General features: G+C 40.1%; 1 protein-coding gene across 30 annotated transcripts in view; it reads right to left on the bottom strand.

Annotated features, from left to right (window-relative positions):
* Window positions 1-14,262, bottom strand: part of MGA (MAX dimerization protein MGA) — a 152,673-nt gene that overhangs the window by 55,647 nt on the left and 82,764 nt on the right. For all 30 annotated transcript variants that reach the window (XM_055363433.2, XM_063698490.1, XM_055363454.2 and 27 more), the window contains 4 exons: window positions 7,435-7,566; window positions 7,086-7,190; window positions 3,955-4,616; window positions 1,826-2,171 (listed from right to left, as the gene is read on the bottom strand). In XM_055363433.2, coding sequence (XP_055219408.2) covers window positions 1,826-2,171; window positions 3,955-4,616; window positions 7,086-7,190; window positions 7,435-7,566 — 1,245 coding nt within the window. The remainder of the gene's footprint in view (window positions 1-1,825; window positions 2,172-3,954; window positions 4,617-7,085; window positions 7,191-7,434; window positions 7,567-14,262) is intronic.

The raw sequence follows: 14,262 nt of genomic DNA, 5'->3' as shown, positions 1-14,262 counted from the left end.
CTAAAAATACAAAAATTAGCCAGGTGTGGTGGTGCATGCCTGTAGTCCCAGCTACTTGGGAGGCTGAGGCAGAAGAATTGCTTGAACCCAAGAGGTGGAGGTTGCAGTGAGCCGAGATCGTGCCACTGCACTCCAGCCTGGGCAACAGAGCGAGACTCTGTCTCAAAAAAAGAGAAAAAAAAAAAAAAGACAGAAACCATAAAAAGAAAAGACTGCCAAGTTTAACTATCACTGCTTTTTCACTGGGGGCGAGTGGGCAGTGGGGGAGGGAACCTTGAACAAAACGAAAATGTAAATTACAAAATTATAACCTAGAAAATATAAAGTTTCTGCAAACTAAAGGAAAAAAACACACTCCAATAAAAGTTAGCAAAGAATTCAAAAAGGCAATTTACAGAAAAAAGTTTATGATAAATGTCAATAAACCTATCATAGAAGAAATACAAATCTAAAACAAAATATCAATTTCTGCCTATCCATATGACAGTTTTAAAAGTTGTAAAATATTCAGTGTTAGAAAAGAAAACTAACTGGGTACAGTGGCTTATGCCTATTATAATCCTAGCACTTTGGGAGGCTGAGGCAGGAAGATTGCCTGAGCTCAGGAGTTCAAGACCAGCCTACGCAACATGGTGAAACCCCGTCTCTACTAAAATATAAAAAAATTAGCTGGGCACCTATAATCCCAGCTACTCAGGAGGCTGGGGCAGGAAAATCATTTGAACCCAGGAGGTGGAGGTTGCAGTGAGCTGAGACCATGCCACTGCACTCCAGCCTGGGCAACAGAGCAAGAGAACAGAAAACTGGCACCATCCAGTATCTGACTACTGGCATACGTCTGAAGTTGGCACAAATCTAGTGACATCTACAAATGTTTAACATGTACACACTGTCACAGCAATTCCACTTTTAACAGCCTATCCTGAACATGGATGTTCATCACCGTACAGCTTATAATAAAGAAAACCCAAAAAGGCTAACTATCCAACCAAAGGGATTATAACAACATGAAGCCATTAAAACTAACATTATAAATTAGATCTACAATTGTTGATGTGGAAAGCAGAACATGACCTTATGATGGAATATACACTGAAATATTAATCATCATCTGACTGAAATGAGCACAGAGCAACAGGAAGTATAAACATAAATTGCCAAAAAAAGGAGTATTAATCCCCTGATAAACTAAGAAACCTGTTTCAATTATACGGTAAAATCATTTCAATACATTTGAACAAAATACAAAGATATAACAGAAACGAAAAAAATCAATAATGAAATAATATGTAACTTGGGTCTACATTTACATCATATTTTATCCTCTCCCACCAAAAAAAAACCCCAATTTTCAACACAGTACATGATGTTCAGCTTTACCACACCCCTACTTTGTCCCCAAATCTCCAACCATGACCAGAGGGTCTTTTCGCAAACTCCTCCTTTTAGAAAATATGATGCATTATATGGATCATCTATAGTCTTTCCAAGGAACGTACGTGTGTCTACCTGTGTGTGCGTGCACATGCGCACAATCCAGAAAATGGAAGAACTCAAAGGTCAAGGGCATTCTAGAGAACCAAGTAACAGTATGATTTAAATTTAGCACAAAAAAGCAATTCTCAGAGAACAATTCAACTTAAAGAAGGTGTGTGTTTGTGTGCATCTCAGACAGCCCGTCAGAAAGAGCATGTAAGGATAAGAATAAGTCTCAAAGCTCTTATTGGATAATTGATCGGGATTAAGGTAGGTTGCATTATTCTAAAATAACCATACTTTTCCAAAAACTGATATGGCACAGTTTTAACTCTCAATTAATACTCACTGTATTCTAGCTTCTTTCTCTTCTTTTTCTCTTTCAATTGTTCCTCCTCCTCCCTGATTCCTTCTTCTTCCTCCCTTGCCTCCTCTCCCAGAGTATCATAAAATACTGGATCTCGATGAGCAGCCTTCCTCTGAAAATGCTTAGTTTTGGATCCTCCTTTAACAAGTACAACTTTTCTTTTCAAACAAGTACAACCAAACATGCAGTCTGGTCGGCGGCAGTGGGCAGGTTGGCGCTTCTCCAAAGCTAGACTGGAACATACACAACCCAGTCGACAGAAGTCATTGTTGCAGGGAGGGGCTCGTTTCCTTATGATTGTGTGGATAGGTTTAGTTTTGAGGGATGCCTAAAGTCAAAGTAGAAAATTGTAATTCCACTAAACCATCCCCCTACACCACCAACAACTTATGGTCATATACTGGACTGCATTACTCTCTGATTTTAAGTACTAACAGCACAGGACTAATGCAGATTCAAAGGACAGAACATGAATATAACCAGGGCTCTAAACAATCTGCCATTCTAATGCTTAGTACAGACAATTATGGGCAAAACTATCAAGGATGGATTTATTTTCAATATAAATTATACGTAATGTTCTAAGGCAAAGATTAACAAAGGTTGAGACCCATGGGCCAAATCCAGCCTGTGTCATAAAGTTTCACTGGAATGCAGCCAGGCTAATTCATACACATACCGTCTGAAGAACTACAACAGCAGAGTTCAGTAACTGCTATAGAGAGTGTATGGTCTGCAAAGCCTTAAATATTTACTATTTGGCCCTTTACAGAAAAAGTTTGCTGGTCCCTATTGTAGGGTAATTAATAAAAAAAGAATAGGACAATACATAAATAAAAGTCTTTATGAAGGATTAATAACGAATAAAATAATCTGCATTTAGTTCCAACATCTGATGATCTTTAGTTCCAGAATTCAGTCATAGAATTACAAAATGGAAAGTAAAAAAAGTAATGATGAAGGCCAGGCGCAGTGGCTCATGCTTGTAATCCTAGCACTTTGGGAGGCCGAGGCAGGCAGATAGCTTGAGCCCAGGAGTTTGAGACCAGCCTAGATAACATGGCAAAACCCCGTTTGTATTTTTAATATAACACAAAAAATTAGCCAGGCGTGGTAGTGCACACCTACAGGCCCCAGCTACTCAGGAGGCTAAGGTAGGAGGATCACAGTGAGCTGTGATCACGCCACTAAACTCCAGCTTGGGCAACAAGAGTGAGACATTGTCTCAAAAACAAATAAATAAATAAATAAATGTGCTGTGGCATCATTTCACACGCACCAGAGGCTGCTAAGATAGGTACATCATCAATAGATCAAAAATTCCTTCCTGCATCCCTTGCCATAAAACTTCTAAAATATAAAAATAAAAATAAATAAGTGAAAAATTATTAATACAAAATTTCACAAAAGATAAAGGTTTCTCTCCAGAGGTTTTTAATTTTCAGTTTCCTCGGATTTAGTATCTTTTAAAAGCATATTTTTCAGGCCGGGCGTGGTGACTCATGCCTGTAATCCCAGCATTTTGGGAGGTGAGACAGGTGGATCACCTAAGGTCAGGAGCTCGAGACCAGTCTAGCTAACATGGCGAAAACGTGTCTCTACTAAAAATACAAAAATTAGCCAGGTGCAGTGGCATGTGCCTATAGTCCCAGCTACTCGAGAGGCTGAGGCAGGAGAATAGCTTGAACCCAGGAGGCGGAGGTTGCAGTGAGCTGAGATCCTGCCACTGCACTCCGACTCCAGGCTCAAAAAATAAAAAATAAAAGCACGATTTTCAAAGTTGTTTTAACAAGATCAGCCAATGTACTTGCCCATATGTTGGAAAATGAAATCAGAGATTTTCAGAATGGTCAGTTGCCTTTATACAGGAGAGACAGGTTATTCAAAAGTGCAATTGTACTGTCTCTCTCTGATGGCAGGAAAAATCTACACCTGAGTATCTAGTTGGTAAAGAACAAATGGGGAAGACATAGCCTTAGTTCGCATGAAGGTTCTAAATGCTAAAAACTAGCTGATCACCCTGCCAAAAAGTACCATTCCCATTTCCCCTCACTAACCTCGCTCTTTCTAGCCAAGCACTAATATACCTCCAGAAAACAGCAGCTACTTACTTGAGCTGTAAGTAGAGTTGTTAAGGATACATCTGCTCGCTCTTCTGTGATGTATGTCCTTGGTTTTCCTTCCCAAAGTGCACAGTCTTCCAGGTCCATTAGCTTCACCTGAGATTTAGACAAGCCTGGAGGGCGACTTCCCTGTTGCTGCTGCTGCTGCTGCTGCTGTGCCTGCCGCAAACTAATCTGCTTTGGAAATATATTTTCATCCAAAGTTGGCACAACAAAGTTATTCGCCTGATTTTCTGAGATGATGCCTGAAGAATTCTTGGTAACCTTATCTCCTAGAATCATATGAGAGTATTTCTGCTTTGGTGAAACAGGGTATGGTAAAATGGATTTATAAGATGATTTAGTTCGGCCACTGAAAGTTGCCTGTCTGTTTTGAGACTTTGCCTTTCGAGAGACAGGGGGTACAGAATGAGGTTTCAAAGAATAAGAGGTAGAAGGGGAAATAGTAGATTGCTTCTTTAGTACACTATCAAGTGTTCGTACATAGCTGGTACTCTTAGTGGGAAGCTGGTACACCACAGGAGATGTGGGAGCATTAGAAGAAAAACCCATGCTTGTTTCCATCAGCTTGCCTTCATTTTCCAAGTATTCATCTAGCTTATCACTACAGAAAGCAGAACGATTTTTCAGTGAACTTTCTGAATTTCCACCTAGAAATAAGAAAACACAAAATGCTTAAAGAAATCTAGCACAGATTTATGAATCTCCATAAAAACACTAAAAAAGGCCAAGAATATTGAGCTACAAGACAGTGCATCTTCTAAACTATCCCTTAGCTGGGCACAGTGACTCCCACCTGTAATCCCAGTACTTTGACAGGAAGAAGCAAAACGATCGCTACAGGCTAGGAGTTCAAGACCAGCCTAAGTAACACAGCAAGGACCCTGTCTCTAAAAACATAAATAAATTTTTAAAAATAAATACATTAATAAACAAACTATCCCTCCTCAGAAAGAAAAAATAAATAAAACCAAGTGAAGAGAATGAGTCTCAGATATTAATGACATTAAAATCCATTCTCTAGTCTTGGGCAATAAAAACATTAAAATCCATTCTCTAAAATTATGTCTTACTCTATGTATATTATTAAATACATTATATTAACAATGTATTTAACCTAAGAATCTTCAATCTTTGACAATCTTTGACCTGATTAAAGAGACCAAAGATAAGTAAAAATGTAACAGGGAGCCTGTGCACAGTGGCTCACTCCTGCAATCCCAGCGCTTTGGGAGGCTGAGGCAGGCAGATCACCTGAGGTCGGAGTTTGAGACCAGCCTGACCAACATGGAGAAAACCCGTCTCTACTAAAAATACAAAATTAGCTGAGCATGGTGACACATGCCTGCAATCCCCAGATACTCAGGAGGCTGAAGCAGGAGAATTGCTTGAACCCGAGACGGGGAGGTTGCGGTGAGCCGAGATCATGCCATTGCACTCCAGCTGGGCAACAAGACCAAAACTCCATCTCAAAAAAAAAAAAAAAAAAAAAAAAAGAAAAGAAAAGAAAAAAAAAACACATAACAGGGGAAAAAAAAAAAGAAATTAAAGCAGGCCTCAACAGAATGCCAAAAGATTATTTATGAGAGTGAGACTGAGCACGGGGGCTCATGCCTGTAATCCCGGCACTTAGTGAGGCCAAGGCGGGCGGATTTCTTGAGCTCAGGAGTTCAAGACCAGGCTGGGCAACATCACAAACCCCAGCTCTACAAAAACTTAGCCAGGCATGGTGGCGCACACCTGTGGTCACAGCTATTCTGGAGGCTGAGCAGGGAGAATCACTTGAGCCCAGGAGGTCAAGGCTGCAGTGAGCTGAGATTAGACCACTGCACTCCAACCTGGGCAATGGAGCAAGGCCCCGTCTTTAAAAAGCGAGGGAGAAAGACTGGAATGCCTGGAGTGTGATACAAAACATTAGAGAAGAAGGAAGACCACAAAAAGAGGGGTGTAAAATTTAGTTGGGTTTTTGTTTGTTTGTTTGAGACAGGGTCTCGCTCTGTCACTCCGGCTGGAGTGCAGTGGTGTGATCTTGGCTCACTGCAGCCTCAACCTCCCTGGGCTCAAGTGATCCTCCCACCTCAGCCCCGCAAGTAGCTCGGACTACAGGAATGCGCCACCACATCTGGCTGTTTTTGCATTTTTTTGTAGAGAGGGGTTTTCACCATGTTGCCCAGGCTGGTCTCGAATTCCTGAGCTCAGGCAATCCACTTGCTTCGGCCTCCCAAAGTGCTGGGAGATTACAGGCATGAGCCACCATGCCCAACCACAAAATTTAGTTTTTAAGAAACAAAAAAATTAAGTACAGAGACATGAATTACATTGTTAAAAATACTGTGAAAAGATTAAAAGGTGAGAAAAGTATTTTGGAAAACTGGCATATTTAACTGGTTAAATTGCAAACGAATGCAGTGAACAAGGAAAAGCACTAAGAACGGAGACCAAGAGAGATACAGTCAAAATGCTTGGATTAGAAGTTTAGTTTGAAGTATAAGACTATAGGAAATCACTATACAACTCTGAAGTATACAGTTCTAAACTAATGCTTGAGAATGTTTTTTGTAACTGCAGAAACAGAAATAACAAAAATGCTGTTAAAAACGCTGTAGCAATTATTTAAGCCTGACTGAACCTCAGGGTTGTGACTACAGGAAAATGGGTAGCAGACAGAAAACAGCAAGACAAGTATTTTCAGTTCATTTTAAACCATGGAAGGCTTGGGCGCGGCAGCTCACGCCTGTAATCCCAGCACTTTGGGAGGCCGAGGCGGACGGATCACCTGAGGTCAAGAGTTCCAGACCAGCCTGGCCAACATGGTGAAGCCCTGTATCTACTAAAAATACAAAAAATTAGCCAGCCGTGGTGGCACATGCCTGTAGTCCCAGCTGTTTGGGAGGCTGAGGCAGGAGAATCTCTTGAACCTGGGAGGTGGAGGTTGCAGTGAGTCAAGATCACACCATCGCACTCCAGCCTGGGCAGCAAGAGCAAAACTCAGTCTCAACAACAACAACAAAAAACCCATGGCGAGAAGGAATGAAGAAAAACAACCAAGACTTACTTTTAACAAAAGGTTTCTGGCTACATGTTTCAGAACATTTACAAAATTTTAAAAAACTAATTACCTTCATTCCTAGATGCAGAAGCACTATGAAATTTTCCCCTCCATCCCTTGATCTTAGTGAAATCATTGGTTTTCCCTGTCCTAGAAACAAAGGGAAATCCCGCATCTATAAAAGAAAAAGTCAAACAGATGACCAAAATTCTAGCAGGCCAATATTATGGACCTAATTAATTAATAAAACTTTAATTTGGTAAGTGTATAAATCACTTATCAAAACTATAACAACAGACAAAAGATCTATCTTAGACTAATGTTAAATGTCACCAATAAAGGTAGCTTTTTACTTACGTTACAAATAACGTAAACTTCAAGAAAAATAGTGTTTGACTTTACAAATGTTACATACTCACCAGGAGAGGCAGGGTTGGTTCCTGTAAGGTTCCAAAAAGGAAAGCTAGTAGCCGGAGCCAAAGGTAACTGTACTCCCAAGTATTTAAGATCAATGCTCATTGTTGGATCCACTGAATTCAATTTTAAGCCCACTAAAAGAAAAAAGGAAATTATTTCCATAGATTAATCACAAATCGTATTATCTCCCTTCTTTGTTTTTAACTTGTGCCTGGGAGATGGTGGGGGGGGGTAAGGTCGAGAGAGAAAGGAGATAGTGAAGAGCAAAAACAATGAAAAAAACAAACTGTAGCAGATTCAATTTAAGGCGGCCCCATGATCCATGACATCTGGTATTACACATTTGTATAACCCCCCTCACCCCAAGTATGGTAGGCAGGGCCTGTAATTTGTTTCTAATCAATAAAATGTGGTAAGGGAGATGGGATGTGTATGATAATGTGCATGTGATAACATAAGTTATCCATCTTGCTGGAACTGCAGTGAAATAAATTTTGCCAATGAGCTGAGGGAAACGAAGCAGATCCCTCTCCAACCAAGTCTCTGAGAAACCAGGCCTGGCCAATATTTTGACTGTAGCCTTGTGAGACCCTAAGCAGAGGACCCAACTAAGCTATGCCCAGACTGCTGACACAGAGAAACTGTGATACAGTAAATATATCGTTTTAAGTTGCTAAGTTTGTGATAATTTATTAAGCAAGGTAACTAATTAAAAAACAGCAAAATTCAGATCTCTTGTGCTTTAACTCTTTGTGGTCCAGAGACTGTCTAAGGCCTCTATCACAAACTCACCATAGACTAAGCTGCTGGCCTGATTATGGCTACTGGTTCTCTAGTTCTTATTAATGACATTTATGGTTAATCAAGCCTAAAAATATTATGACTTCCTTATTTATAGGTTAAGAGGCAATCTTTTGGGAAGGTATTTAACTTAAATTTTAATAAAACTGAAGCCAAAAGAAGTTCAAAGTGAAGCATTAATTATCGGCCGGACCTGGTGGCTCACACTTGCAATCCCAGCACTTTGGGAGGCCAAGGCAGACAGATCACTTGAGGTCAGGAGTTCGAGACCAGCCTGGCCAACATGGTGAAACCTCATCTCTACTACAAGTACAAAATTAGCCAGGTGTGGTGGCATGTGCCTGTAGCTACTCAGGAGGCTGAGGCAGCAGAATCACTTGAACCTGGGAGACAGAGATTGCAATGAGCCGAGATCATGCCACTGCACTCCAGCCTGGGAGACAGAGTAAGACTCTATCTCAAAAAAAAAAAAAAAGGGGGGGGGGGGAAAGCTAAGTGTTAAGTATAATAGTAAAGCCATTAAAAGTCACAGGCATAAGTTTCCAGTAAAAAGCTCACGTAGTGCTGGTTCTCTAACAGGTAAAGACATTAGGTAGGTTATGAACCCCATGTATCCTATACATAAAATCTATCTGAACAAAAGATGGCAAGCCAGGCACTGTGGCGTGCACCTGTAGGCCCAAAAGCTGAGGTGGGAAGACCACATCTCTTAAAAAAAAAAAAAAAAAAAAAAAAAAAAGACAGCTATTTTGTTTTAGTTTGCAATTCCAGTTCTTTAACATATCTTTATTGTATTACATATTTATTTATTCATTATTTTTTTTTTTGAGATGGAGTCTCACTCTGTTGCCCAGACTAGAGTGCAATGGTGTAATCTCGGCTCACTGCAACCTCCGCCTTCTTCCTGGTTCAAGCGATTCTCCTGCCTCAGCCTCCCAAGTAGCTGGGATTACAGGCATGTGCCACCAGGCCCGGCTAATTTTTGTATTTTTAGTAGAGACGGGGTTTCACCATGTTGGTCAGGCTGGTCTCGAAATCTTGACCTCGTAATCCGCCCGCCTCGGCCTCCCAAAGTGCTGGGATTACAGGCCTGAGCCACCGTACCCGGCCTGTATTACATATTTATTGTATTTAATCACAGAGTATGATTAAAACATCAATCAAATAAAACAGTCTTTCCTCATGTTCCCAATCAACTACGGGAAATATAGGATAATGAGTCAAAACAATGATTTCTAATCTTGTATTTACTACTTTTTAATTGTATGACTTGGGCTAAACTTCTCTTTAGTTTTCTCAACAGTAAAATGAACACCAATCTACCACATTCAGTTGTATGCTTTGAGAATCTACTGTACTTTCTCTGTAAAGCAGATGATCTCAGAGAGATAAAAGACATTTTGCAGGCCTGGCATTTCAGCTCTCACCTGTAATCCCTGCACTTTGGGAGGCCAAAGCGGAAGGACTGGTTGAGCCCGGAAGTTCAAGATGAGTCTGGGCAACAGGTTAAGACCCCATTTCTACAAAAAAAATTAAAAATTAGCTGGGTGTAATGGCACGCGCCTGTGATCCCAGCTACTCAGAAGACTGAGGTGGGAGGACTGCTTGAGCCCAGGAGGTTGAGGGTACTGCAAGCCATGATCGTGCCACTGCACTCCAGCCTGGGCAAAAAAGCAAAATCCTGTCTTGAAAAAAAAAAAGACCTCAAGAAGCTTTAGTGTTATGTTTTCCCAATTGACTTTTAGTAGGTAGCATAGGGTAAATAAGTCCCTACGAGAGGTAAACAAAAAGAAATCTGAGGCCGGACATGGTGGCTCACACCTGTAATCCCAGCACTTTGGGAGGTCGAGGTGGGCAGATCACCTGAGGTCACGCAAGAAAATCCTTCCCCAAGTAACAGACACCTGAGACCTAGACTCAGCTGATTTCATATGAAACGGGCATAAAAACTTTAGCTTGCAGAAAATAATTTGGCTGAATAATTCATAGAAAGCATATTGTGAAAAACCTATTATCTTTTTATATTTTTATTCAACCAGAGCCTACTTAGAACCTAAAATCTTGTCTACATATGTCAGTTTAAACTATACTTCTAAATCGTTTTGCTTCATTTCACCATATTAGAAGCTACTTCTTAAAAATGTGTTATAATGTCATTACAAAAAAAGACTCATAAAGATAAAGCTGAAAAGAGATAACCTTTAGATTCAAGCAAAGGCAGATTCACCTACAATAAGATATAGCCAAAAATGCCAACTGCTAGCTAAACCCACTGAAATACAAAAGTACACTCAAGATGTTTATAGTTCTATAAACACCTATATAAGTAGTAAACACAGAATAGAAAAGCACATATTATAAGGAAAACTCCAGCTAATCACCAATTTTTTTTGTTTTGTTTTGTTTTTGAGACGGAGTCTTGCTCTGTCACCCAGGCTGGAGTGCAGTGGCACGATCTCCACTCACTGCAAGCTCCACCTCCCAGGTTCAAGCCATTCTCCTGCTTCAGCCTCCCCAGCAGCCGGGACTACAGGTGCCCACCACCACTCTCGGCTAATTTTTTGTATTTTTAGTAGAGACAGGGTTTCACCATGTTACCAGGATGGTCTCGATCTCCTGACCTTGTGATCCACCCGCCTTGGCCTCCCAAAGTGCTGGGATTACAGGCGTGAGCCACTGCGCCTGGCCGCTAATCACTAATTTAATGTAACATTCAGAATTTCTTTTTTTTACTGCAGGGCACCATGGCTCACACTTGTAATTCCAGCTACTTGGGAGGATGGGCTGAAGCCAGGAGTTTGAGACAAGCCTAGGCAAAACTGGGAGACCCCACCTCTAAAAAAAAATATTTTAAGGAAAATTAAAGCATTTTTATTAAATTACTGAAAAAGGAAGAGGGAGACAGTTCTTGAAATATTGTCATTACTCATAAAGGAGATTAACATTAAAACCGGCCAGACATAATGGCTCATGCCTATAATCCCACCACTTCAGGAGGCCAAGGCGGGCAGACCTCTTGAGCTGAAGAGTTCGAGACCAGCCTGGGCAACATGGCAAAACCCCATCTCTACAAAAAAATACCAAAAAAAATTAGCCAGGTGTGGTGGCACGTGCTTGTAGTCCCAACTACTTGGGGGGCTGACATGGGATCACTGGGGCTCAGGAGGTCAAGACTGCAGTGAGCCATGTTCACATCACTGCACTACAGCCTAGGCTGGGTGACAAAGTGAGACCCCGTCTCAAAAACAACCACCAAAAACCAAAACAAAACATTAAAACTGACAAGAGTCCATACTGATAAGTGAATTTTTTATTTTTATTTTTTGAGACAGTCTCGCTCTGTTGCCCAGGCTGGAGTGCAGTGGCAGGATCTCCACTCACTGCAACCTCCACCTCCCAGTTTCAAGCAATTCTCCTGCCTCAGCCTCCAGAGTAACTGGGATTACAGGTGCGCACCACCACATCCAGCTAATTTTGTATTTTTAGTAGAGATGGAGTTTCATCTAAGTGAATTTTTTAAAAAGAAAAATAGATAAATCTCTGGTGCAAAATAACTACAAATAACTTATATAGATAGGCTACACTCAAGGAGGTACAATATAACTTCTTGCACATTGTGAGCTAAGCATAATGACTTCCTTCCAAAGAGTACAATATGGAGAGAAAGGGAGGGTGGGGAGTGAGGGGGGGGTAACTTCACAGTGAATAAACTGACAATATCTCAGCCAGGTGATCAAGGTCAACATCAATAGTGATAAATCATGTTAATGTATGTACTCTTGATATGATGAGATGATAAGTCTCAACTGAGGGACATCTATAAAAATACCTGACTCTTCAAAACTGTCAAGGTCATTAAACACAAAATCTGAGAAACTGTCACAACCAGGAAGATCCTAAGGAGACATCACTACTAAAAGTCTTGTGGTATCCTGAATGGGATCCTAGATGCAAAAAAAAGGACACTGGGTAAAAACTAAGGAAATCTGAATAAAGTATGAACTTTAAATAGTAATATATCAGTACTGGTTCACTAACTGTAACAAATGTACCAATCTAATGTTAGATATTAATAGGAGAAATTCTGGATACTGAGAGAATTAGGAATGGGGAAAAAAAAACAGGTATTCTCTGTACTGTGTTCTTAATTTTTCTATAAATCTAAAACTCTTCTAAAACATAAAGCTTTAAAAACTGACAATAATTGACTTGGTAGCAATGATGGAGAAATGCTTTGAACACACTTTTAAAATGCAAAGACAGACGATAATTTCAGATAAGCTAACAGACTTAAAAAGCAGACCAATGTAGATACAGCAAATATAGCAAACAAAAATATAGTACCACGGAAAGAAAAATTAAGAATCTTATTTTTAAGTAAAACTACCAACAACAGTAAAACATTTTCCCAGGCTTAATCAACACTGCTTTCCCAATTTTAAAGCAAATTCAAAAAGCTTTTCTAGTTTTTCAAGGGTTTTCAGCTCAGAAGAAGTTTAACTGCTGTTTTCTAAATAATGAAATTATAGTTAATAGCAGGACAAGGAAATATGACATTAAGTTGAAATTCAACAAATTATTTCAAGAATCAAATTTTAGAGATGAACCTAGAATGCTTTCATTCTCTTCAGAGCCCTGGGATTGGCATCACCCAGTTACTACAAATATTTAGCCAAATTAACTTACTGTTTAGAAACTGTTTAAGTCCAGCTTTTTTTTTTTGAGACAATGTCTCACTGTGTCGCCCAAGCTGGAGTGTGGTGGCGCGACCTCGGCTCACTGCAAGCTCCGCCTCCCAGGTTCAAGCAATTCTCCTGCCTCAGCCTCCCAAGTAGCTGGGATTACAGGTGCTCACCACCACACCTGGCTAATTTTTTGTATTTTTAGTAGAGAGACGGGGTTTCGCCACGTTGGCCAGGCTAGTCTCGAACTCCCGACCTCAAGTGATCCACCCGCCTTGGCCTCTCAAAGTGCTGGGATTACAGGCTTGAGCCACCGAGCCTGGCCCAAGTATGGCTTTTTAAAGGAAGCCAAGGTTGGGGAGAAAAATATGCTAAAATAAAATAGAGGAAAAAAACCCCAAAACAGGACTCCACACATTGAAAAGTAAGTACCAGACAGATTACAGATTTAATTGTTTTTCAAAAAAACAAAACTGTGTCAGCATGTAGTTGAATAAATTTTAAAAACCTTAGGATTAAATACAAACTTGCACCAAATGTAGAATCTGTAAACAAGGTGAAAAGTAACAGCTCACAGATATGTTTTGTTTGGCTGTGTTTTTAAAGCTTTGAGTTAGGTGCCCAAAAAACTATTAGCTGCCACCACTTCAGAGACATCACATAGCCATTCCAGCTTCTACTGAACTATGAGCAGACCTAAGAATTTTGGGCCCATTTTTCCATATGACAACAATCCACTGATGCAGCTGTCCCTTTAGAAGAAGTGCCTGTACTCTACCCGACCAGAGTCCAACTCTACCCCCCAAATTCAGGCTAATTTCACTATATATGTTACCTAGTCAGTTTCCATAAACACTGGCCTTTGAACACCCCATTCCATTAAGGAAAAGATTACAAATTTGACTAAGATGTCTATAAAAGAAAGAAAAACAGTCAAAGCTTAGCCAACCAGCAAATACTAGGCAAATAAATCAGAGCAAAAGGACCAGCTGCAAGCACTGAATATATTTAACTCTAGAACTAAGATTTTTTTAATGTGGGAGATTAAGTTAAAAGAACACAATATAAATGTCATAATATTTCTACATTATCAAGAAAATAACAAAAAAAATGGAAGTGGAAAAGGGAGAAGACAGGTTAAGTTAAAGATAGGGAGAAATGAAGAAAGGAAAAGGGGAGAAAAAAAGATAGGGAGAAATAAGATAATATTATTTAAATAAAATAGCAGAAGCTAAAGCTGACAATAAACAGCAGCAAACGTTATCTGCAAGATTGCTATGATGTGACTGTCCATTACAATCCACAGCAATCAGCCCACATTGATTGACTGAGACTGGGATCTGCACA

Source organism: Gorilla gorilla, chromosome 16 (assembly GCF_029281585.2).
Source record: "Gorilla gorilla gorilla isolate KB3781 chromosome 16, NHGRI_mGorGor1-v2.1_pri, whole genome shotgun sequence".
NCBI lineage: Eukaryota > Metazoa > Chordata > Mammalia > Primates > Hominidae > Gorilla > Gorilla gorilla.
The sequence above is the reverse complement of the archived record's forward strand: the minus strand, read 5'-3'. Positions and strand labels throughout refer to the sequence as shown.